The sequence below is a fragment of the Ictalurus punctatus genome, chromosome 23, assembly GCF_001660625.3.
Source record: "Ictalurus punctatus breed USDA103 chromosome 23, Coco_2.0, whole genome shotgun sequence".
Classification (NCBI taxonomy): Eukaryota; Metazoa; Chordata; class Actinopteri; order Siluriformes; family Ictaluridae; genus Ictalurus; species Ictalurus punctatus.
The window spans coordinates 16,165,554-16,192,772 of NC_030438.2; the positions used below are offsets into that span (position 1 = coordinate 16,165,554).

The window sequence follows — 27,219 nt, forward strand, 5'->3', positions numbered from 1 at the left end:
TAGGTCAAATTAATTTACTCTAGTATGTTTAATTAACTTTATTACATTTGTCAAATGTTGGTCCAACTTAATTTTTTAAATTATTTTACTGAGGTTTATTTATTTTTTTATGTTTAAACAAGCAGCTTTATTCATCATTATACACAATGTATATCATGAACAATTAAGAAAAAAAACAGCAGAGTGGTGTCCATCCATCCATCCATTTTCTATACTGCTTAACCTTCAGTGTCGTAAGGAACCTGGACCCAGGGAGCATTGGGCACAAGGTGGGGTACACCCTGAACAGGTAACACATACACATTCACACACTCATTCATACACTATGGACACTTTGGACATGCTAGTCAGCCTACCATGCATGTCTTTTGACTGGGGGAGGAAACCGGAGTATCTGGAGGAAACCCCCACAGCACGGGGAGAACATGCAAACTCCACACACACAGGGCAGCAGCGGGAATTGAACCCCCAGCCCTGGCAGTGTGAAGCAAATGTTCCAACCACTATGCCACCGTTCCCCTCACAATGGTAACCACAAAATTTTAAAACATTACAGAAACCACTTCAAATGTCCAACCTAAGAGAACATTAAACACTAACATGTCTTTTCCTTTACTGAAAAACATAAAATAACAGTCAATTCCCTAAATTTCTCTCCTAATGCAGTCCATTGCAAAGAATGCTGGGAACTACAGATTTTTCAAAATGGCCTTTGGTAGCGCTGACACTGAGGTTGTACAAATTGGTCTTGGATGTATACGTTGCCATGTAGGCTTTTTTTTTAAAAACAGAAATCAACCACCAAATTTGCACCAGAATCACTAAAACACAACACAAACAACATGGTATGAGCATATTTAATGTGTTTCAGAAGGGACTTTCCCTTTAATTCAGCAAATAATAACTAACACTGTAAGAGGCGTTTGGACTCTGGGCAAGAGTCAGGCTAAACATTTTCTCTGCATTACTCAGGTAAACAAAGCAATTATCTAAACTATTTAAGAAAAGGCACACGTGACCGGTGATTTATAAGAAAATTGGGGTTTTCAATTAGTTTGTGGAGCCTAGTGAAAACAAGACGTTAACAAAACTGTTTGTGCAATATAAAACAACACTGGACACCTTTAACACCATAAGCTGTAAAACAATAAATGATACGCATGCGCAGTACGGCTCGGGCGTCGTCGTAAAAACTGTGAAGAACTCTACGCATGCGCAGTGCAAACCGACCAGATTGGTTAGTAACAAATGCGGTCAGGTAACAGTAGGGATCTCTGCGTGTTTCTCTACCAGCTGTGTTTCTCTCTCGATGGATGGATGGGAAGAACGGGAGGGTGTGTGAAAGACGACTAAAATGAAAGGAGGATGTGTAAAAGGTGAGCGGACGCCAACTCGGAGCAGCTGATGGATGCCGCGGCTCCTCTGGCTCACGCCATGGAGAAGGAGGATGCGGATGGAGAGGCTGATGGGCTCTCGCTGGAGGAGATCTTAACGCTGTACGACCAGCCGATCAACGAGGAGCAGGCATGGGCGGTGTGTTATCAGTGCTGTCAGGATTTATCCGGTTCGGATCAGCCCAGGGTTGTCAGAGGACCAGGAGATGTCAGGATCCATAAAGACGGCACTGTCGGGTTACAAAGATCTCCAGGTAAATACCATCACATCATCATCATCATCACCATCATCATCATCATCATCATCAAACTAGCTCAGATTAGCTTGATTTTGATTTCACACTTCAGATTCACGTGTTTGAATATTAAACCTATGTTTACCAATCTGTGCAGCAAAATGACCTTAAGATCTATCTTAATTAGCTGTATAAACACTTATTCTTGTGCGTTCGACTTTTGCTAGACATATTTGAAACAAAATTCATCTATTTATTTTATATCTAGTCAGCGCCTTATTGTGTAATATGAGTGCTATCAGTATAGGCCAGAGAGCTAAAGTGCAATTCCACGTAGGAGTCAGGGCTGACTTGAGTGTTTACCGATTCGGGTTTGAATTGAGCTTATTAGGAATTGGCTCAAACTTGTATCCATTAGTAGCATGAGGCCGTTTTTTGTTTGTTTGTTTTGTTTTTAAATAAAATATCCAACTCTGGAGGAAGACAGTCAATCTGGCAACAAGGCTTCTGCGTGTTGGCATGGACGCGCGTGCTGTTTCGTTTTAAATTGTCAAAGCCGTTGTACGGCTCGCGGACGCCGTCGCGCGCGCAGATGTGATGTGACGCAAGTGGCTTGTTGTTAACAGCCGATTATTTTTTTATACCGCAGCGCTGTTGAGGAGAATTCTCGCTTCTGATTGGTCAGCAGCTCTGACAGTAGTTCCGGCTGCAAGGCAAATCACAGGTTTAAATTAATGCGCTCGTTCTAATAGGGTATCGTTTCTATAGTGTATATAGCAAGACTGTAATTACATCCCGAACACTGGCAGTACGGACACAGGTGTAATTGTCCTTTTTAGTTCTTTATAGCCACTTTTCCACGGCAGGGTACGGCTCAACTCGACTCTGCTCGCTTTTTGGAGGCTTTCCACTGCGGATAGTACATGGTACCTGGTACTTTTTTTAGCACCACCGCGGTGGAGGTTCCGAGCGAGTCGAGCCGATACTAAATGTGAGCCACGCACTGAGGGAGTAGGGAATTCTCTTTAACGAGTGGTTCTGTATTGTGCCTGAATAAATGTATGTCATTTTAATATGTACTTTTTCGTATTGGTAATATTCTCTTAATTGAAAATTATTTATCATTTATCTCATTACAGATAAAATTACAAGAAATTCTGTCTTAGATGTTTATATCTCGCTTGTTACCGATTTCGTTTATCGAAGTCGCTCCTGTCACGGCTGAATCTAACTTAGTCTTATCGAGCACTATGTAGGTTCTGGAACACCGTTATTTAACATCTTTAATAAGGCTTCTACCCACTTTAATTTGATTGGCCATTTCAAACATTTTGACATCGACGAGTGCTGCTAGACCGCTGAGGCAGACCAGCCTAAATTTATTATTTATTTTTACTTTTTGTAATTCTAACAGCATACGTAGTGGCGCATAATTGAGTGCAGCATCAAAAATGCCGTTATTACAGCCTTGCTGATATTCAGTACAACAGCGCAACTGCGATCTTGTTTTTATACAACAGTTTTAACAAGAAATTATTATTGAGTAACTGATATTTCAGACACAATATTTCCAAGTACTTTGTCTAGTATTGCTCCACAGACAAAAATAGTTCCCAAAGAAGCCACAGCTGGATAGAGCATTGTGTGATGCCATAGTAACGCACAGACACTTCGTAGTAACAGTTTCAACGAAACAAACTATTGCTAGAATTGGAATTTTATATTGGATAAGTGACTTGTCCAATCAAATTAGTGGACCAGAACTAACTGTTGTATAATTCTTTCATTTTTTTACTGTTTATAGTCAGAGTTCATATTATGGGATGTTCACGAGACAGGTTAATTCCTGTTATCGCTTACTTTACAGATGTTATAAAGAGCTGTTCCCTCACCAGCCTCTCCATTTTTTTTTTATTTTTTTTTCAATGTTGCATGTGTTCAGATAAATCCTAAATTTTCTTTTTCCGTCCTCAGTGTTAGGTTTCTGGATGGAAAGTAAAAGTCAAAAGTTCTAGTATCTGACAGAGGTTTCTGACATTTATATCCAGGCTAAAGCTTGTTTATTCTTCTTCAAATACCACTCGAAACATTTTTTGATCCAGCTGCAATACTCGGTGCTGAAGGTTCCCAAAGTTTTTCCCTTTCAAATGTAAAAAAAATTCGATTGCAGCTTAGATTTAGTTTATGATATATTATGTACGGATATATAATATATTCACATGTTGGGTACATTAGACAAACATGTACGTAAACATTTATTAGCTAAAGTAATTACTGCCCCTCCCCCATAATTTACTCACCCACAGAAATCCAAAACATACATTATGTTACAATGTAGGTTCAAAACATTTTACATCATACCAACAGCACGTTTTCTAGTTTTATTACAAAGTGCAACTCGATTCAAGTTGATAATATTTCGACATGTTCTTAAATGATTGATTTTGGATTAAACTCATTCTGATACACTTCCATACAGGTTTAGGTGATGAGGCAATAAAAGAAAAAAAACATTATACCAAATGAGTTAGGTGTGTATTTACATTGTGTCATGACTTGGTTGATCTACTCTTGGCTAATGTCACGCCTGTGACTCATTATAGGATGTATGGGTGTGTCTGATGTGTGTACACACTCGAAGATGCGTTCCCTCATTCCTCAGGACGAATGAGCTTGTTGCTGTTTGTATAAGTATTAAAAGAACAAATCGCTTAAAGTCATCTCAAAGCTGGGTATATTCATATCCTACATGTCCATAAAGTTTAGCAGTTTGCCAAGCAGAAATTTGAATGTGAGCTGTAATGCTCGACAATGACTCCAAAGTCTAGACTTGGGCAATATCAATTATAGAAATTTCTGACTAAATGCTCTGTTGTTTTTTTTTGGAAAACATACAATCGTACACATCATTTACTACAATGATCAGAATTACATTGTTTTTTTTTCTGGGAACTGTGCAGTAAACCTTTTTATATTTTGAATCTTGTATTGTTCATTATGCTTTGTTCATCTTGTCACCTAATATTAGCCGTTTAATTAAAGAGATTGTAAGGAACGTTGCTTGCGTTTCACTTCTTTTGTCAGGAGACTGATTCCACCCCCAGATAAAAAGCTCAACAAACTCTGCACAGTTTGGTCTGTTCCTGCTCTAACATCCCTGATTCAGCTCCACCACTAATTGATTCGTACTTTATCATTTAAAGCGGCAGTATGTTACTTTTGGTGATTTTAAATTTTTGAGCGTCTTGGATTACATCCATGCGTCTTCTGTTCCTGTTACAGAAAATCCTGGGGTTTTTTTTTATTCCTCTTATACCATAGCAATTTGCCAATGGTTAATTTTTATTTATTTATTTATTTATTTATTTATTTACTAACCCTTATGGGCATTTTTGTCTTTCATTTATTTATTTATTTATTTTAAATCATTTTGTCTGTGTTAATGCAAACAGCATAAATTTAGCAAAAGGTGTGTATTTTTATTGGAATTTTAATATTTCACCCTCATTTGCTTTCATAAATCTATTTTCAAGTATGTACACAAAATAGTTACACTCAGGACCTTAAGGACAAATATTTCCCTGACGAAACCCATTCAAACTGCAAATATATAATCCCCATGATGTGTACGCATAAAATCAAGCATTCTGTGTTAATAGCCTCTTATTTTGTTGACAAAGTTTTAAAACATTTGAATTGTGTACTGGAAATCACAAATCCCACCCCATGTATATGAGTCCAAGAAGGTTACTGAGCTTTGAAGATTTTGCATTATGTAAAGAAACCAGCATTTAAAGTGTTAAAATTCTGAAAATGATCGAATGTTTGGTAATTGTGATCAGAACTGATGCTGGGTAAAAAAAAAAAAAAAAAAAAAAAAAATCTGTCAGTGAAAGTGGAAAAAAATATTAATATATAATATTTTATGACCGTTTTTGGACATGGACATTTTTGTCCTCTATGGACCGATGTATAATTTTTTTTTTAATTGACGCACAAGGGTTTTCCTTTAATGTTGTAGAACATCTGTGAGGTTAGTTCTTGTCATCTCATACAGTTGAGGTCATAAGTTTCTGCAATATGTTATTCATTTAAAAAGACTGATCATCCTGAATAAGCTATTTCACATAACAGATGTTTACATATAGTCCACAAGACACAATAATAAACATGTTAAATATAAACTGCCCACTGTTCTTCAGAAAAATCCTCCAGGTCCTGCACATTCCTTGCTTTTCCGGCATCTTCTGTATATCTTATATCTGACCCCTTTCCAGCAGCGGCTATATGATGTTGAGGTCCGTCTTTTTACACTGAGGACGACTGAGGGATTCGTACACGACTATTACAGAAGGTGCAAACATTCACTGATGCTTAAGAAGGCAACACGATACATTAAGAGCCAGGGGGGTGTAAACTTTTCAACAGGAAGATTAGTGTAAATTATTATTTTGTTGAAAGATCTTATTTTTTTTTTCCATTTAGTACTGCCCTTCAGAAGCTACATAAGATATTTACATGTTTCCCAGAAGACTAAATGATAACAATTTACACCGATCATCCTGTTCAAAAGTTCACACCCCCCGGCTCTTAATGTATCACGTCACCTTCTTGAGAATCAATGAATGTTTAAAAATTATTAACATTTTGCAGATTCTGCAAGGCGTATGTAAACAATGACCTCAACTGTATGTCATAGCAGCTATAAACAATTATTCCTTTACCAGCCTATTAAACTCTTTCTTGAATGTAATGAAACAAAAATTCTGATTGTCACATAACTGAGAAACTGCAAAGTGTAGTAACCTCTGAAATTTACCATAAATTTACCACCTTCTTTTATTTCTCCCCGCAGGGAAGGAGCACTCTGCGTCCGCTGTGGTCACGGTGAGTGAAGCTGTCCGTTCCTCTCTGTGTTTTTACGATTCAGGAGGCTGCTTGTGTAGACAGTATTTTTGACCAGCAAGAGAAAGTTTGCGTTTCAGAAGCGGTCTTTTTTTTTGGTTAAAAGTTAGTGTTATGTTTTACAGAGAATCAGACAGATACAGAAGTGTAGTCACGATAACTACATTATCGACTCATCGTACGATACACGGACGTGACCTCGATCGTTTTTGGTGACCGCGATATCGTGTTTACATTCGTGTTTGTCTACATAAGTATGAATGTCGAAAACATTTTAGCCATCTGCTTCGGTCCTCTTGTCTGATCAAGGGCGGTCAAATAAAAATTCGAGCTTCGACTATTTGTCGGATTTAAAATAAAAATGCACATTCAAATGAAAAAATGACACGCAAGTCATAGTCAGTAACGTCAGGGATTGAGCCACTTAAGCTGCGCGAGCTGAATCTGAACGAATAGCCGAACGCATCCTATACACACGTGAGATTAATCAGACATTTACACAACATAAACATATTATTACAACTCGCTTCTGACACGAATGCACAAGTGAACTTGAACTTAAGTAAGGTGCTTGGTAGAATGATGTCATGTTGTGAATATGCTCTTTACGTTACAACGCACTAAACACAGACAATGAATAACTAAAGCACAAAAAATTCACTGTATTGTATTACAGAGTCTGAATATTCTTAAGAAATAAAAGTTCATTGCTCTTTGAAAGGGTGTACTTTGCTTAATTATGCTATTATATTATCATTATATCAGTGGCATAAAATGATCTTAAAATGACAATAATATCATTTATCGCAATTATTTCGTGAACAATATATCGTCCAACAAAAGTAGTTCTAGTGACAGGCCTATAGTCAGATTCATATCTGTGTAGAATATGGTTTAAATATTATTATGTTTAAATTAGATTAAATGTTTATTGGGCTCTTAAGGGATACGCAAGAGATGTTCATTATTAACCTGGCTAGTAACTTTATTATAACCCAAAACATTGTGTTTAAAAGCAAGTTGATGGTGTTATGGTTTATATCATCAACATAGGGGGCAGTGGTGGTTTATCGGTTAAGGCTCTGGGTTACTGATCAGCAGCTCGGGGTTCAAGCCCCAGTACAGTATCAGTTACTGATGTGTTGTTGTTGGGTTTTTTTTTTGCAGAAGAAGAATCAAGTTTAATTCTCATTATATTATATAGTTCTATAGTTGCAACATACCCCTAAAACTAATTTATACTTAAAGAGATAGATAATACAGTAATTTCTGTTTTGTGTCATAACTATACATTTATTATCGTCGCTATTAGAACCATTAGCATTTCCTAAAATATTTAATTATAGCCCTCAGCAGGTCATTCTGAGAGCAAATATCGTGCTGTGACTCGGAAGCTCTCCAGCTGATGACATTTACAGACCAGTCAGAGATATCTTCTCTCATCACTCGACATAAATCTCATCATTTTGCATTTCAAATGGCTTTGGCCTTTAACTCACAGTGAGGTTGTGGTCTTTATGTGTAATGATTAAATTCACCCTCCTAACAGACTACACAGCTGGACGTCTGTCAAATGTATAGTGGGAGTGCATGTATTAGTTATGTATTACCTGCAGGGCATGTGCTGATATTATGGCTATGTTATGTCTCAAGAAAATTGGGCGGGAATGTGTCCGTAAAAATGACACACTGTGCAAACAGTTTGACTCAGTTACACAAGTTTAACATGTAAATAAGACATGTTTGGTGTCTGATCTGTGCTATTTTGGTTTAGTACTGGAGCTAAAAGGCTAATGCAAGTAACCTATTTGGATGGAGATATCAACACCACACTCTCATATTAACACAGCATGAATTTCTCCTAGTCATCTTATCCTCATTCTGCCACTCAGTGTGAAACCGCAGTCCAGTTCACTCCCCTGTGGCGGAAAATGACCTAGTTTTCATCGTCGCCTGGAAGAAATTTATGTTGGAAAATTAAAAGACTCAAACACGGTAACCAGTTAAATAATTCCCTAATGCGTAATTAAAATGCTGTCGTATTAATTACCCTTGAGTTACAACGAGTCCAGGAAAACTTGTAACACTCAGTGATAAGAAACGCAAGATGTGCATGCCTTTGTGGTTGGTGCAGGTACATTTTTTTCTGGAAATTAAAAAAAAAAAAAAAAGACATCCCACACTGTATTCTGTCGTTCAGCGGTTATCACATGGAGTCCTGTTGAGTCATGCACATCACATACTCTAGCTCAAACATGGCTGATGGCTCACCTCTCCGGTTAATTACAAAACCCTTCACAGCTCCAGTGTGTGAAGCTTCTAACACGATGACGCATTCACATTCATTCACACATCAGCCATGTTGCTCGTCATGCCCAGGTTTGGAGTAAAAGTTTACCTCCACAATGTTATATAAAACAAAATCCCAGGGAAGTGAACGACTAGAAGACTAGCTGCTTATAGATAGATAGACAGGCAGACAGACAACCAAATTTATTTTAAAATATACTTTTTAAAAAATCTTATGGAGCCCTTCTACGGACTGGTTTTATTCCCAAATAACGTTTTGTATCAGACCACCCAATTTTTAGGTGAGCAAAAGTATAGGAACACTTGGTATTTGGTTGCGTATCTCTTGCTTGCAATAACTGCATCAAGCCTGCGACTCACTGACATCACAAAATTGTTGGTATCTTCTTTTGTGACGCTTTTCCAGGCTTTTACCGCAGCCTCTTTCAGTTGTTGTTTGTTTTTGGGGGGGGGTTCAGACTCCTTCAGACTCCTCTTCAGGATGTGAAATGCTGCTCAATTGGGTTAAGGTCTTGTGTTAGACTTGGCCAGTCTAAAACCTTCCACTTTCCCCCCTTGATAAACTCCTTTGTTGTGTTGGCAGTGTTTTGGGTCATTGCATGATGAAGTTCCTCCCAATTAATTTGGATGCATTTCTCTGTAAATTGGCAGACAAAATGTTCCTGAATTCATTCTGCTGCTACCATCATGAATTACATCATCAATAAAGATTAGTCAGCTTGTACCAGAAGCAGCCAGATTCCAGATTCTTTTGGGGCTCTGTCTCTGTATTTCTTTGTGAATTCCAATCTGGCTTTCTGATTCTTATTGTTGAAGAGTGCTTTGCGTCTTGTGGTACGGTCTCTATATATTTCTGTTCTTGAAGTCTTCTTTGAATGGTGGATTGTGGATTTGTGGTGCCTTCACTCCTGCACTGTGGAGGTTGTTGATGTGACTGACTGTTGTTTTTGGGTTTTTCTTCACAGCTCTCACAATGATTGTCATCAGCTTTTGTTGTTTTCCTTGGCCGACCCATTCGGCGTCTGTTGCTCGGTACACCGGTGGTTTCTTTCTTTTTCAGGACATTCCAAATTGTTGTACTGGCTATGCCCAATCGTTGTGCAATGTTTCCGATTGATTTTTTTTCCCTCTTTTTCTCAGCTTCATAATGGCTTGCTTTTCTCCCATAGACAGCTCTCTGATCTTCATGTTGGCTCATCCTTTTTAACAATAAATGTAGTCTTCACAGGTGAAACTGACGGCTAAACCAAGAGTAATGATAATAATAATGAGTCTTTAGTGGTCACGTATAAATTGTGAAATTCTTTTCTTCGCATACCCCAGCATGCTAGGAAGTTGGGGTCAGAGCACAGGGTCAGCTCCCCTGGAGCAAAGAAGGTTAAAAGCCTTGCTCAAGGGCCCAACAGTGGCAGCTTGGCAGTCATGTGTTTAAAATATTTATGCTTGCCTAAAAATTGGGTGGTATGATACAAAATGTGCTATGTTCTATGCCATTTAACACAACTACATATAAACACTAGGAAGTAAAATCTGTAATTCTAAACTCTCTTCTCATATTCATCTTTTGATCTCAAACCAAAATGTCTTCAGTCTACAGCGAAAATAAATGAATTGGCCTTGCTGTTCCAATAGTTTCAGAAGGGACTGTATTAATTGACTCCAAGTAAGCGATACCCACTCTTATTCACCTCACATTTTTGAAAATTGTTTCTTAATCTTCCATGATTGTCAATCAGCAAACATATTAGGCATCGCTAGCAGGGGAGCTGTTTTCAGACTGGAGTGGTTATTATCAGGTCATTTTATTTCAGGCCATGGTTGATTGCTTGACATCACAAGGGTCCTTTTATTGAAGTGCATGCATTTGCACAGCCTCTGTCTGTTCACTTGGCTGGTGTCCATCATCATTGACCTTCCTGGCTTCAAAGGGGGGGGAGATATCGTGTGGTCAATGTGTCTATTATGTTCAGACTGTTGATGTGTAATGGAGTGTAGATGATGCTCCCCATGTTACACACAGACACACACACATTTCTCCATATCAATTTCAGTCATGGTTACCATGGAGAGAATGTTGGCTTGTCTGGAAACAGTGATTAGTTTTGATGATAAGCAGTGGTGTATATATGATGATGTATATCTCTTCCAACACTGACTAGTGAAGACTAGTGAGATTAGGTAGTGTTAGATTTACATGTTACGTCCCAGGCTTCATAGCTTCGTTGGCAGATTAGCAAAGCAAGCTACACTAGCGACGTGCACTCACCAGACACACCAACAATCTCTGCTACTACCTTCCAAGCTTTATTTTTCTTCATAATGTCTTTAGACATTTAAATATATGTTTTCTATGACAAGATAAGGTTCTAAGTTGTTGTTTTTTCTTTCTTTCTGTTTTTGCTCATCAATTATTGTAATTGGGAACTTTAATGCAGGTAGCAGCTAAAGTTGTGAGTGGGGAACTAAAGAAACATTGGACCACATACACCACAGGATTGGTCGGAGGAATCATTTAAGTAAACGTAGGGTATCTGGTGGTTTTAGTGTGGCCCTGAGAAAACTTTAAACGTGTGTGTGTGTGTTTGTGTGTAGAATGTAATTGAGTCTCTGGGCATTATGATCTACAAAGCTCTGGACTATGGCCTGAAGGAGCATGAGGAGAGAGAACTTAGCCCACCTCTCGAGCGGCTGATCGACCTCATGACCAACACGACCGAGCTGAACCCTGACCCCTGCCCTGACGAAGGCTACGAAGCCACCGAGGATGAGGAGGAAGAAGAGCTCAGCCAGAGAAGAGGGAGTCGCCACTACCGAGATGTTCTTAAGGTACTAGAGCGTGTCATATTTATGAATAAATCTAATACATTTTTATTGGGCCACCATCCCAATATTGGTTAAACATACTCTCATCGACTTCCCTCATAACACCAAGTTGACTTTTTTGTGGCTTGTGTCCTCTTAATTATGTATAGATTCGTATCAGATAGCATGTTAAATAGCTAGCTTGCTCAGTAGCTAAGATTTTACAACAGGATACAAGCTTTGACTAAGAAAAATACTTCATCAGAACAAGATAATGGCAATGTAGAGGATTAACAAAGCAAAGTGGGATGTCTGGAGGTTGTTCCATGTAATGACCCAGTATGTCGCTACTCGGCTAGCTAGATAATGTCAATGCTAATACTGTAGCAACAGCAGTCAGTTTAGTGTTCGTCTTAATGAGCTAGAGGGAAAAATGAGATAAGGGTAGCAGAATCTTCTGGAATGTTACATTGCGTAGTCATTAATGATACACCATCAAATGCAGTGATTGGCCAATCAGAATGAAGTATAGTGCATTACGCAATACCTGTCCAATTTCACCCTCTGAAAAAGCTTGACGTATCCAATGGCCTGTCCGAATAGCTTTTTTTTCTTTTTCCGTTCAGATTCCCAGGAATTGTAATTGACAGTCACGCAAATAAAGCTGCTGAAGTGCGAATATTTAGTCTAAACGAGCATTTTATAGGTTCCTGGCTTCATTTGCACAATCTGCTGAGTCTACTGAGTGTACTGTCCAGTACTGTAGGGATTTATCAGGTCCCTTGAAGAGTCTGTGTGAATGTGTGTAAGCAGTAAGCAAACTGCATGGTTGCTTGCTGCAATGCTGTTTTGCTGATAAAGTGAGAAAAGCACAAACTGGCTGTTCAGCAGCCAGGATCAAGCAGAGAGTGACTCACAAACGCCGTCTGTCCATTTCTACCAAACGTGCCAGTGTACGCCAACTCAGGTCCTCAACTTCTGGGCACCTGGTATGTCCTTTAAGAGTCCTGGCTTCAAAATAATGGAATGAACCATCCCTATATTCTTCAAAATGAAACGACTGATGGCAGGAGAACCTTTGCTTTTTATTTGTATATTCTACTCCGTAAGGAGGCTGAGGCTTAATGGTGGAACGTAACGGAGTGGAAATGGAAATGCCAAGTGACCTACAGTATCAGACAAATTAGTAAATGTTGTAGCATCTAATACAGTATTACTGTCATTTCTAGAAACCAGATTGTGATTTCATATTTAGTGACGTACTTAGAAAGATTCATTGCAATGGTGTCCTGAGTTGACTTTTTTTATTATTATTTAATTTATTTAAGTTTTGATTTCTTTAAAGTAATAACGATGCTAATGTTTTGCTAATCGTTGTCCCGTAGCTGTGCACGATGCACCTCCCGAGGCCGACCGATGCCCCTGATCACTACCGGGCCGTGTGTCGCGCACTCTATGCTGAAACCATGGAACTGCGGACGTTTCTGGAAAAAATTAGGAGTGCAAAAGAGGTGAGGAAAATATCTGTGCTGTAGAGCCGTTTTGAACCATTTCTGATAAGTGCGTTACAGTAACCTCTTTAAACGAGACGAACAGTCGAAATAGATGACGGTCACATGATGGTGACCTCGGAGGTGCAGCTTTCTTGCACAGAGAGAATTGTGGGTAATAGATCAGGAGCATGGTTGAGACAACACGTGTAATTTAGTGACGTAAATGAGTACAATTAGATGATGGTCTGTGATTAAAATTCGATAATTTAAAAAGAATGTATTAGACTAATCTGGTGGTTTCTCTGATTTTCTTCTAATTTTGGCCATATAGTGTATAATGTATGTAACAACTATCTGATATGTTAATTTAATCAATAATTTTGAAACACCATCTTATTATACATCTAATGGAAGCTATAATAATTACTTGCAGGTATTTATGAAATGATGGACAACTGCCATCACACAAAGGAGAGAGTGAAGCATCTAAATTTATACATTGGGACACATCGACAGCGATGAATCATCATTATGTCATCACTTTTAGCTTTAAAACCAGCAGCACTGTAAGCTATTTAAGAGCTGCCGTTTAAGTTCATCAATATGCATTAGGTTTCAGTTAGCTCTAATTAAAATGTTCTGTCTGTAATTCAAGCTAAATAAAATATGTATGAGCATTTAGCTAAGCTTTAAGATGTGCGTTTAGCTAAGCTGTTTCTTCAGCGAACAGTGCTGAGGATCTTGGGACGTCCTGATTGTCCCCAGTACGCCAGCAATGCCGTCCTGGATTACCAGTCTGGTTTTGTGTAGATGTGTAAGATGAGATGTTCCTCTACTCCAGCATGTTTTGTCTCTTAAAGGCGGTTCTGTCTGTTCCCACAGGGGTTTATTGTTACAGGCTTTTGTTTTGTGCCTGAAGAAAAAGCCCACTATAAAAAAAGAAAAGCTGCTGTAAATTCTAGCTTTATTATGGAAGGTACCAGAGGCTCCAAATCGAACCAGTGCCACTAAAAACTCAAACTCGGACACACCATTTTTAGTGTTTATCTGAAATTTAAGTGTGTTTGTCTCTTGTTTTGAGACAATATAGCGTGTGATCATTAAACCCCAATTTAAGAAAGAGGCATTAAAAGCAACCATGGATTTGTTACAATATACTTTACATCTCTTTTTAATTTGATACAATGTGATGCAGTGCAATTCAAAATTCTGTTTGAATTTGAGCACAAAGTATTTTTGAGGAATGTGTAGCCACACCTCCTTCACTGGGAATGACAAACATTGAGGCCACACCTCCTTCAATGGGACTGATGGACACAGAGGCCACACCTCCTTCAATGGGACTGACAAACATTAAGGCCACACCTCCTACTATGGGACTGACAAACATTAAAGCCACACCTCCTTCATTGGGACTGACAGACACTGGGGCCTCACCTCCTTCATTGGCTCCAACAACGACTCTTCCATTACACTACGTATTAGTGTGTCACAGTACTTGATTACTGTTTTTTATACACACTCAAACGTATGCACTTTTTCTTCACAAAAAGAGTACATACTTTTAGTACATGGTGTAAGTATGCCAACTGGGACACAGCCCATGCCTTTTAAACCGGGACTGATGCGTGCAGAGCCATGTGGCCATGCCTCTTTCTGAGACTGAGACTGGCTGGCACTGAGCCCACACCTCCTTTACTGGGACTGGCAAACATAAAGGCCACGGCCCCTTTCATTGGGAATGACACACATAGGCCACACCTCCTTCATTATGACTGGCAAGTATAAATACTTAGGGTCTCTGATGGTGATGTCAGAGGTGTAAAATGTTTTCTTTTGCCTGTGATTGGTCAGAACCTGCGGAAGATGGAAGACAACAAAACTGCCAATTCAGCCAGAGACCTGAATGAGCTCGAGAACGAAGACTGGGTGAGTGAATCATCATGAAATCTCTTGTTTTAAACACAGGATCCCAATATTACCTTCAGGAGTATCCCTCATATTTCAGAATTCAAAGATGATGCTCAAGTAAATGCATGTCATCAAGTAAATACCTGTCCTAAAACTGATATTACATGTAAACAGTGAACAGTTTCCAACGGGCACTTATTGGGCTCAACTCTTTTTGCACACCCTAAATCTCAAATGATGTTTCACAGGCTACGTAGTGCACTACATAATGTTATATCTTAAGCAATGAGCATTTAAAATAGATAGGACTAAAAAAAAAAAAACCCTCAGAAGTACTTTTAAAGTGTGTGACTGTAGTCGGTGGTGTGTGTGTGTGTGAATTTGTCGTGTTGTTCAGGCGAGGTTCTGGGTGCAGGTGATGAGGGACTTGAGGACCGGCGTGAAGCTGAAGAAGGTGCAGGAACGGCAGTATAACCCTCTGCCCATCGAGTTTCAGCTCACACCCTACGAGATGCTCATGGACGACATCCGCGCCAAACGCTACACACTGCGCAAAGTCATGGTGAATAAAATACACAGACCATTGCACACAAACAGCACACCGGTCGTGGAATCATCCTTCTGCCCTTATATAAGTGGAAAATGAATAAATAAATAAATGACTCCTAATATAATAAATGATTCCGTGGCAGTACGTTGCTAGCGTCCCATGCTAAGCGTATTTATAGAAATTAAACAACACACCTGAGTGCATTGTTGATATTTTTGACATTTATATCTGGTTTCCACATTGTAAAGGAATGATATCATTTACAATTTCCATATGCACGACTTCATGGAGCCAGGCTAGCTAGCTAAATCATTCACCTCAGCAGACTCGTTTTCTTGTTTATGCTAGGCGTCTATGTTTTTATAAACATGCTAGCCCCTAGCACCAGTGTTTGTACATGAACGGTGAGCAGATTCCTCTTTCCCATGTAGAAATGACAAATTCATCAATTCTGTTCTTTTAATACCATGGAAGACATGAGGATGTGGTATTAAAGGATTAAAGTTCTGTCATCCTGACTTGATATTTTGATACCAAAATATACCGTTTTAAGTCCTGGTTTATTTTAAAAACCATCGATCCCTTAGAATGCAGCAGCTTCCAAGCTATATTTTGCCGTCTGCAAACTCTTCTCTCGATCAGCGAAACCACTAATATTTGCATTTCCTAGTACTTGCCTAGTATTTGGTGTCTGAATACAGACGGGTAAAGAATCCGTACTGCTATCTGAGCCTGACTGTGGTGAATGTTGTTTAATAAAATGGAGGTTAGGTCAGTAATGTGATCCTAAGGATAAGAAGTATGCAAAAAAACTTGTGGCTGTGTGTCCGTCTGAGCTGCCATTTTGAAATTCGACCCCCAGAACAGATATAGACCAAATGTAAAACGTGCAAATGCTAATAATGGGTGTTAGTTTGTATTTATTATCATTTAACTTCCTACACATTCCTACTTGGGCCTATAACGCACCTGTGTGTGTCCCTCAGGTGAACGGAGACATTCTTCCTCGGTTAAAGAAGAGCGCACATGAAGTCATCCTGGAGTTCATCCGATCCAGACCGCCCCTCAATCCTGTGAGTACCATCACACATTCATCAATACATTCAAAACACACGGAAGCACTGTCGAGGACTCCAATTAATTATAGCGTTGTTGAGTGATCTGGCCGTCTCGGTTATGTACCTTTTTATTAATTTTTTTTTCTTTTGTGATGTTTAGCTTGTCAATATTGGCTTGTCAATTTATGGTTGGTTTATGGCTGGTTTATTCAATACCGTGTTTAATTTAAATGTAACTTTATTGTGTGTGTGTGAATGAGTGATGGTAACCTACGAAGTGTCTGTGTGTGTGTCTGTGTGTGTGGGTGTGTTTGCAGGTGGCAGCACGTAAGCTGAAGCCTCAGGTGGAACGTCCTCCGAGCCTCCATGAAAGGATCCTGGAGGAGATCAAATCCGAGAGGAAGCTCCGCCCAGTGTCACCTGACCAGATTCGCAGGAGCAATCTGGGTGAGACTGCAAACACACATGTGCACACAAACATATTGGGTGGTGTCTCATATCCTGTACTTTTGTATTGCACTATCCACTTTTGGTCCGCATTCACGTTTTTGAGAATCCGTGACGGACTGTACTATTAATAGTCAGTAATTTATACAACAGCAGTTTGTAATGATGTCACTATTTAATAAAATAATGAATGAAATAACTTTGATTTCTTACCTACCAACAACAGATCTGTCTTTGATTATTTCAGATCCATGTGTTTGAATGAAACAAGTGGTGATGGCTGTCATTTTTTCAATTATTAACATTTCACGTTTCGATTTCCTCAATTCTGTACACTACACACACCGCACACTACAGTTTGTCCTTTCTGTTCAGCATAAAAACTCAAAACTGCTATGATTCTTTGATACTACCCTGTGATACTAAACCCAGTTAGTAAAGAACACAGAGTGTAGTGTTCGAATATAGTGCACAGTGCGTGATTTGATACAGAGCTTTGGATAACATGATGTACATATATGCATTTTATGATGATAATATGCTGTATATTCTTCTAAAATCCTTTTAAATTGCCAGTTGAGCCACAAACTGTTGATTAGACACATGTAGTGCGTTATTCATTGCTATGCTGCATTAAACTCCGTCTGCTCCAGTTCATTTCAGTGGGCCTCATTTATCAATCTTTTAGTAAAGTTGTGTGTAAATGCTTGCGCAAGCTAAACCGAAAAAATTTAATCTCGTCCGGATTGCGAAAGTCTTGGAAATGCTGATTTTCTTTGTAGTCGCATAAAAGCGTAAAGCGTGTTCCCGACACAGTTCATTTGCATTTAGTGATGCCCACGAAACTCCATAAAAGGTCGAGCGCACAGACTGCTGGGGAGCATGAAATGACAGCTCAGGGTAAAGTCTGAAATGCAGAAATGGAAGGTATTTTGTCTCACTTGCCAAAATGACGATAAAAATATTTACTACATTAATTACACTACTAATAAAAAGCGAGCTCTAAATCTTTCATCGACTGAGTTGTTTGCAGACAAACCGGCCATCCTCTGTTTATGCGCTGGCTATTTTATTTGATTTTTTGGTCATAAATGAATGTATATTTTTTATTTGTCTTGATTTATGGGTTTGTGCTGCCTCGCTTTCTTTATTTTTCGTGTTCTTTAATTAATGCCAATAATACAAAACGACAAATAATATGATTTGAAGTCAATCAAGTTGAGGTTTTACATTAGTTAGTCTTTTTATGCGTGAATTTACAAACACTCAGAGCATGAGTATTATACGAATGTTTGTTTTTTTTTTCCCCCTTGTATTTACAGAATTTTCATGAATACCTCATTACTTGTGTAAACGTTCGCATGAACGATTTACGAATAAATCTGTTCGTACTGGTATCTAGCTTGATGAACGCGGCCCAATCTATCTAGTCATTACTCAGTTAAAAGTTCAGTTTGACGCTTTAATGACTTACTGATGTTAGCCCATGAAGGCAATTTCCTATCTTCTGACCCTTCTAGACACCAAAGAATATGTGATATCTCAGTTGAAGTGTCATCATTTCACCAGATATGGAATCTTGAAGAGATTCCTCCACTGTTTTTAAAATACAAGGAAAATCTGCTTGTTTTAACCCGCTGACTCATTTTGTCCTTGCAGTAATTCGGCCGCTTAGCACGTCTCAGAGTTTTGACTCGTCAGGTAAAGCCGTGCGATCTGTCTGTGCCCTGTTTTCGGTGTGATTCGCTCCTTTTCATTTGGTTTGTCCATGATGCTTCAGTCAAACGTGCAGCACGCATGTCGTTTCATTTCATGCCTTTGTGTCATTAGCAGTTCAACTGAAAGACTTGATTTAATAATGAATAAACCCTATCTCGGATCTGTAACTTTTGATCCAATCTGGCAACCTTTTGAATGTATCTCTTGATATGGGGCACAAATGATGGTGTGCTCAGCTGACGAGCTCTGTCAGTTGGACAAGCCTCAAAACGGTCCATAAACATGGTCATCTGAGCACACTGTGTGACTCACATGTTGTGTGTATGTGTGTAACACCAGCTTGTGCTGTCTACTTGTGGACTCACCTTCGCTCACACCTTCTCGAACACACACACTTGTGCACCCATACACCCGCATGTTTTATTGTGTGACAGAAATGTGATACTTTGTCCAGATGTCTCCGCCCCTGACGCAGCGAGGAAGGCATCCAGCTCGCTCTCCTTAGCTAATGGCTCGTCACTCCAGGCAAACAGCACCAGCGGCTTCCAGAGGAAGAGACTCCATGCCCCCACTCTCGCCGAACTGGGCAGCTCAGACTCAGACGTGAGTGTGTATGAAGGAAAAAATGCTAATATGGCTCGCATGCAGGAAAGTGAATGGAAACATAAAACTAACATGTCCCTTATTATTTTTCACTCATAGTTAGCCATGTTAGATATATAAATCTGCCTTTTACAGCAGTTAGCAATGCTGTATTTTCCAGGCAAGATTATAAAGTGAACCCAGGAATCACTACTGCTAAGATACTACTACTACTACTACTACTACTACTACTACTACTACTATTACTACTACTAATACTACTACTAATACTACTACTAATACTACTATTACTACTAGCAAGGCCATGGGATTTTTAATGCTAAGCATTAACTTGCCATATAGATTTCCATAACTATTAATTGGTGTATGTTCCATTCCGTAGGATGAGACGGTGGGTCAAAGGTCAGCCAGCAGCTCCAGCATCTCCACACCGATAGCTGAGGACACATCGCCGGAGTCTGTGTTGGGAAAGAAGAGTGAGTCACCTGCAGTGACAGACAGAATGAACACTCAAAGATAGTGTATAAAAAAAAAATGTTTTTATTATTATTATTAATGTACAGTGTCTGCTGTCTTTAGCTCCGCCCATGTTCCTGCCCATCTCCTCCACACCGCAGCCGGAGAGGAGGCAGCCGGCACAGAGGAGACACTCCATAGAAAAGGAGACGCCCACAAATGTCCGGCAGTTCCTCCCTCCATGCAGACAGAGCTCCAGATCCTTAGTGGGTCAATAAGGAACTCTCGCATGCTCAATTTTAGATTTTTTTTTTTTTTTTTTTTTTTTTTTTTTTTTTTTTTTTAATAAATAAAAGTAGTTGCTCAAGATGAAGCCATACATTTTCCTAAACACCACAAAATTTCTGGCATTAAATAAACCTCAATAACTATTGGAATCATATGTCTCTTCAAGACTTAACTCTTTTATTCACCGGCTTCTGAGTAACTAGGAATGTATATTTGTTATTGTATATGTATGTTTGTTTTGTTTTAATTTATGTACTTAGGAATTTAGTGGAAAATTACTACGTAATTCATTTCATATTCATGACTTGAAACAAGGCAACTCCATAAATAAAACAAATAAGACTAGTCATTCAACATAGGACAAAAGAAATTACACATATAAAAGGAGACGGAGCCAATGTGTCTGTGGTCGCAGACAAGCTGCACTGGCTCAGCTGCATTATTGGAAGATTAAATTTATCACACACTTAGGAGGTGCTCTTTCACCGTTTCCTTGTCATTTTGTCGACTAATAGGCATTTATCAAGATATGCTCACGAGTACGACGAAATTCAGCAGTACTGAAACTTGAATTTCTAGTTTGCAAAACATTTATACACTTACTAAAAGAGTCACTAAGCAGCTTTACAGAAATCTGGACGTAGATTTAGATCCCTAAAGATCGTGAGGTGAGAGTGATGAGGGGGGAAAACTCCCTGAAACGACATGAGGAAGAAACCTCAGACGAACCAGACTCAAAAGGGAACTCGTCCTCTTTTGGTTGACACCGGACAGTGAGATTATAAATTACGAATCCTTTACACCTGTATACTGTAAAGACAATCAGTACTGAGTGTATTGTAAGGATGTACAGTATGAGCATATCGTGAATAAGGGTCCGGGTGAGATTATCCAGTGAAGTGCAGATCTTTAGAGTATCCATCTGAGATTATTCACAGTAGCATGCTCCATCAGAAGACGCAGAAGGTGTCCCAAGTATTCTTGTCCCAAGCTTTGATACGACTGGCTGCATGCAAAACATTGATTAGGAATTAGCGATACAGCTCCAACGAAATAATCATCATATTTTAAGAAATGATGTCAAATACGAATATGCGGGCTGTATATCTATACTGTATGTTTCAGTTTTAGATTGTCTTCTTTTTTTTTTTTTTCCCCTTGTAAGTGTTTTTTTATTTTTTTTTATTTGAACTTCGATTCCTCTGTGATGTGTGCTGCGTGTGCTAAACGGTTTGCTGTGTGGGTGTTCAGGAGGAGTTCTGCTTCCCGGTGGAGTGTTTGGCCCTCACGGTGGAGGAGGTGATGCACATCCGGCAGGTCCTGGTTAAAGCCGAGCTAGAGAAGTTCCAGCAGTACAAAGAGATCTACAACGCTCTAAAGAAAGGAAAGGTAGGAATGGAGAATTGCTTACATAATACACGACGGATATCGAGCGCATTACAGATGAGTCATGAAGAGATAAAGTAACGGCGATCAAGATGAACAGAGAGAAAAGTTATTGTAAAGGAAGTCAAATTAGCTGTGCTGTGTGGGTGGGAAGGGCATACTCTCTCTCCGTTGTCAATCACAGTGACGCCAGCCAATCGTGTTGCTTGTGTATGTGGAAGAGGGCAGATAGCGCGTTCCTCCATTTGTGATGCAGCAGATTGAAAAGATAAAGTTGGTTGGCTTCATGTTTCTTGGAAGAAGCACATGTTTGCCTTCATCCTCTTGGTAGCTGCTGTATGATCGTGAAGAGCTGGCTGGCACATATTCTTTCAATTTGGTGCAAATAATTTGAGAGAAAATATTATTTAAAAAAATTACTTCTAATGAGAATAATTTTTATAATTTTTATTCTCATTCCTATTGTTTGAATGGAAAATTCTGTTAAAAGAGGTTTATTTATTTATTTATTTTAAATGCAGCTCTGCTTCTGCTGTCGGACTAAACGGTTCTCCTTCTTCACCTGGTCTTACACCTGCCAGTTCTGCAAAAGGTAAAGGATCGATGATCCGTTATGAAGTCTGGTATGTAGACGAGTTGTGTACATTTTAAAAAAAAAATTTTTTTACATCCGAGATTTCTCCTTCCTCCCTCAGACCGGTGTGTTCACAATGCTGTAAGAAGGTAAGTCACAATTTCTGGTTGCCATTTTAGAGCTTCTCATCATTAAAGTAGATTTCAAAACAGGAAGTCAAGGTGCGGTGTATCAAATGGCTTGACTTGTATCCCGATAACAATACTAACTCTTTCTCCAGTAAAATGCAAATTTAATACATGCCCCTGGAAAAGCATGGGTCAGCCGTTTTTTCCAGGAACCTTTCCACGAACTCTGTTAGAAAAAGGGTATCTAATTCGAACATTAAACACGGTAGATGTTTAATGAGTTTCTATTCCATTTGAAGAATTGAATGAGAATGAGAAATGTTTTGAATTACACAGGATAAGCAGACTTGGGAGAGAATAAATTAAAATGCCATATACGGAATTTTCTTAATGCTTAGCTGTAATTTTAAGGTCCTAACTATAAATGCCTAGGTACAAAAACTTTTGCCTGATCTGCGATCCTCCAAACCTTTTATTTTCTACCTTTAATTAGAAGACAAAGTGACATGATTTTAAAAAATAGACAAGCGCATTTTCATTACTGATACTAGACCATATTTTGACAGACTTTTGTGTTTCCTGACACTCGCACAGATTCGGTTGCCCTCTAAGCCGTATAGCAGTCTACCCATCTACTCTCTGGGACCATCCACTTCCACGCTGTCCCGGGGCAAATCAGAGAAGACGAGCACAAGCCAGCGCCGGCCTAGCCTTCAGCGCACCATGAGCAGGTACCATATCCTTCAGCCTTCACAGACTTCTTAGAGCAGGCTTTAATGGCATCATGGTGTGGTGTTCGCTCACAAAGTGAACAGTCCAGATTACCTGAGTATTTCTATCCTGAACCAGATGTTCGTGCATAGCTATCAATTTTGGTGTGGTTTGCATTGCCATAGAAGCAACTAATTTCCAAGTATAAGAACAGCTTATCTAGCATTGACCATTTTTCCAGCATGATGTGACTTACGTTTTAACACTTGGGTACTACAACAATCACCCAAACCAAATCTAATTTCTTGATTTTTATTTTTTTTTTCCTCATTCTTTATCTTTTACCTCTTCCTCCATACCTTTCAGACTGTCCAAGTCATCACGTCAGGCCTCAGCGTCGTCCTCACGCGAGGACATCGAGCTCCCTAAGGAGCTCACTGAAGACTGGAGCACCATGGAGGTGTGTGTGGACTGTAAGAGTTTCATCTCAGACATCATCTCATCCAGCAAGCGCAGCCTTTCCTTGGCCACCAAACGTGGCCGAATGAAGTGCAAGACTCACTCATTCAACGAGCCCTCAGCCACGGGATCCGAGTACCGGCCGTCTGAGAGAACCATTCATGAAGTCTAAATCACGTATTTAAAGAAATACAACTTGGACTAGACCGAGATACTTCCTAAAGTGGAGTCCTCCTGGAGTACCCTCTGTTTGTCCTGGAGTTTACTACAACGTGAGCTGTTGACTGTGTAACATGATGGCCATAAAATCCTTTTAAACATGTAAGACGTATTAACAAGATTTGTTCAGGTGTACGTACAAGTAGGCATGTGCCGATAATCACTTAGATTCTGTGTGGAGATATGTTGCGGTGTCCACAATAACAACGTGTTGCATATCTTCTAAGAGTTAGTTGTTCTTGTGGACGCTTCAGAATATCTCCACACCCCCTGAGCTCCTGAGATTAAAGTCTGTCAAATTCAGAAAGCAGCATAAGGACAGCCGTCTTACAGAGACCCTTTATTTTGGACAAATGTAAAAGAGAGAAGAAAGGCAGTACCATAATGGTTCACTGGAAGGTTTAAAATGGTGGACAGAACTGTTGCTTTGACTCAGGAATACATTTACGCAAATGTTAATTCATATTTTTGCCTTTAAATATACATGATTATTCATGATAGGCATGAGTTGTTGACGAATTAAGTTTTTTTTTAAAAAATGTAATCACCCAAATAAATGCTTGTTTTACTTTAAAATACTGTCCCTGGTGCCTGTCAGAAGCACCACTGAACATGAGACAAAGCAAGTTTATTGATCGGAGGGTGCCAATACTTTATTATTTATGAGAAATTTATAAACAATTGTGCAAAAACGTTGCCGTATTCACACTACAAGAGACTATCGCTTTGTGAGGTGATCTTTATCAGTACATTTATTTAATGTATTTAGTCAGCTGCTATTTTTTTTGCTTGCTGTTTAACACCGCTGCTAAGCAACTGGGACATGTGAATGCTACGAATGGAGGCTAGTTACTGAGTGAGGTGAAGAATTTAACTAGCTAGCTAGCATGTAACCAGCAAGTCTTTTATTGTAGGGAATGTAAACAGAGAGAGAACGCAGAAACCAGACCAGGTTGTCGAGAATATCAACATTTACCGCAGATGTGCTGGGAAATTACTTTAAAAAATGCTCTAAACAGATAAAATCACGCTCTAAATACAGTTAGCGTCAATTGCTAACTGGGTTTCCGCCTTTTTGAAAAATGGCGACATGGGGTGATTAAAGCTAACAGAAAATATCCGAAGGAGTGTATACCGGGTTGTTTGTGTGGAATTTTCTCATCGATATGGCAAACCCAGTACCTTATCCGAATTTAGAAATATTATCAGTGAATAAAAGGTAGCATTGTGAAGACATTTTTTGACTGGAACCTTCTCCATGGCCATGGTATAAAACTGATTATGGGCACATGTCTTGTCATATGCTATGATGTGTGTAATGTACAACAGGGTGAACTGAAAAAAAACCTACGTTTTGTCTTGTAAATATGTATATTTGCTGCAGGTGTACAGACCGTCGATCAAGCTGTATTTATTTTTATATGAATCGGGTGACATGCTGTAGTTTGGCCACTGATGTGAGATGTTGTAATGATGCCTTGTTGCCAGTCCCAGTCCAAATCCCCTTTATTAATCCAATCCCAGTTACAGAGTGATGAGAATCTAACAATGTCAGTAATGTTCTCAGCAGTTTGATGTGAAGTGTCACTGGTAGCCATGTTGATCTGCTACTAAATATAAAGTCCTGACTTTCTTTTCAGTAGTGCATGATGGGTCTACATTCCTCCACATTTCATACTTTAGCATACCGTATGTAGGCCATCATTTGTTTGTATTTCTCTATGTGACCATTGTCAATAATAGTATTAATTGAAATAACTGATCGTTTTTCTTTCGTATAAATAACCTAATTGTGCAGGTTTTCTGTTTTTTTTTCTCTCTCTCTCTCTTTTCTTTTTTTATATTTCTACCTAACCTGCATACCATAAGCTGTTAATTTGCCTTAAAGCCACTGACTTTCTCAGTTATTGTAATCTTGTTTTACTCTACAGAACTGGACTTTGACATATGATTGACATGGTTTTTAGTGACGGTGGTTTTCTAAGTCGAGGGTTCTCTAATAAGCACAACACATTTATTTTTCAAAATACCCTGGGAGATGATTTGCCAAATCAATATTAGCGCATTCTGGAAGCCAAAAATGTCATTTAAATGAAATGGAGCATAACAATAACAAAAATCCTTTTGTATCTTAACTAATACCTTCTTTATTGACCCTGAATCGTTTGACAGCTTTACTGTGTTTACGTGTTATCACGTTATTCTTTTAAAACAGAGTTACCGAGACTTGGAAATGCATTAAATTTACATTAAAAATGACATTTTATGAATTATATGAATGAGGTAATATACTAAGAAAAAGTACACAGACAACACAATATTATTTTTTTCAGCTAGTGATAGTGTTTTTTTGTTTCCAGAGAAATGTTTCTTGCATTTAATCTTTATATACTGAATTTTTTATTATTTTTTTTTGCTTCATAATTATTGCCTTTCTCTGTCCCATAAAGCAAATGATGGTTCACAGATTCCCTAAAAACCAAATGCACAACTACTTCTTGAGTACTACGACTGACGCTAAGCACAACATTACTAAAATGCACCAAAGTCCTTAGATATGATACGCTATTTCAACAAGTCGTGTAAGGACTAGCTCACCGGGAGGTTGTAAGTTGATATCGCAAGACCGAGAGACACAAAATGGACCCATGAGCAAAACCCTCATCATTTAAATAGGCGTTTCTACCAGACGGAATCTGAGAGAGAATCATATGAATTTCAGTATCTGGTGTTATGCGTTGACCATAATGGACTTTCCTCATGCCTGAATTTTTTACAAAAGACTTGTGGAACTTGGGCTGTATATGTACCTTCACACAAATGACAACTGGAAATTGCATGTACATCTGTGCTTGTGCATTGGATCTGTGACTGTGATCATTTTTGTTTCCCAAAATCTGGATGATCATAATAAACAAATGCAATACCTTCAAACTGCTGCTGCTGTTGTAATTAAGAGTTGGAAACCTACCTTTTAATGGCTGTACTGTTTAATTCGTTTTATTACATCTAACACTGTGGAACATGGGGGCACGGTGGCTTATTGGTTAGCACATTTGGGGGTTTAAATTCTGCCTCTGCCCTGCGTGCCAGGAGTTTGCATGTTCTCCCTATGCATCGGGGGTTTCTCCCTAATCCAGAGTTATGCGTTGTAGGGTGATTGGCAGGACTGTGTGCACAATTGTGCTCTGCCAAGGGGTTGGAACCCGGTATGGAAAATGGAACATCTGCACAGCAGGTGAATTCCTGTTATTACTTACATTATAGCAGCTATAAACAGCTGTTCCCTCACTAACCTTTCTTTTTACCACGTTTGTCAAATTACAGAGAAACTGGAAAGTGCGGCGTCCTGAAGGCTTTCCTGTGTCAGAAAACCTACAATGACTGCTTTACCTCTGACTGTTAGGAAACTCCCTCCATTAATGTTAAATAAACATCTCCTGACAGAACATGTCAATATCAATGATTTCCTTTGTTAAACAACAGCAAGTGATTAATCTGTTCATTATTAGGCTTATTATAAGGAGTGCCACCATCACAAGTCCTTGTAAATGAGCTGTTACTATAGAA

General features: G+C 39.0%; 1 protein-coding gene across 2 annotated transcripts; it reads left to right on the forward strand.

Moving 5' to 3' along the window:
• Window positions 1-1,111: 1,111 nt before the first annotated feature.
• Window positions 1,112-26,583, forward strand: spire1b (spire-type actin nucleation factor 1b). Of its 2 annotated transcripts, XM_047150167.2 has the most exons (17): window positions 1,112-1,648; window positions 6,486-6,517; window positions 11,438-11,671; window positions 13,033-13,158; window positions 14,995-15,069; window positions 15,449-15,613; window positions 16,588-16,674; window positions 16,977-17,106; window positions 18,766-18,807; window positions 19,280-19,428; window positions 19,811-19,904; window positions 20,008-20,150; window positions 21,424-21,561; window positions 22,080-22,150; window positions 22,254-22,281; window positions 22,855-22,991; window positions 23,338-26,583. In XM_047150167.2, the coding sequence occupies exons 1-17, from the start codon at window positions 1,405-1,407 to the stop codon at window positions 23,600-23,602; spliced, it is 2,160 nt and encodes a 719-aa protein (XP_047006123.1). In that variant the 5' UTR covers window positions 1,112-1,404; the 3' UTR covers window positions 23,603-26,583. The 2 variants fall into 2 exon arrangements, with proteins under 2 accessions (XP_047006123.1, XP_017309382.1); XM_017453893.3 differs by lacking the exon at window positions 18,766-18,807 and having other exon boundaries at window positions 1,113-1,648.
• Window positions 26,584-27,219: the final 636 nt, after the last annotated feature.

Bases quoted from the DNA above. Each gene is read 5' to 3' on its own strand.
- spire1b (XM_047150167.2), top strand. From the start codon at position 1,405: ATGGATGCCGCGGCTCCTCTGGCTCACGCCATGGAGAAGGAGGATGCG. The intron at 15,070-15,448 runs GTGAGTGAATCA...CGTGTTGTTCAG, and splicing joins AGCTCGAGAACGAAGACTGG to GCGAGGTTCTGGGTGCAGGT. The intron at 19,905-20,007 runs GTGAGTCACCTG...TGCTGTCTTTAG, and splicing joins GTCTGTGTTGGGAAAGAAGA to CTCCGCCCATGTTCCTGCCC.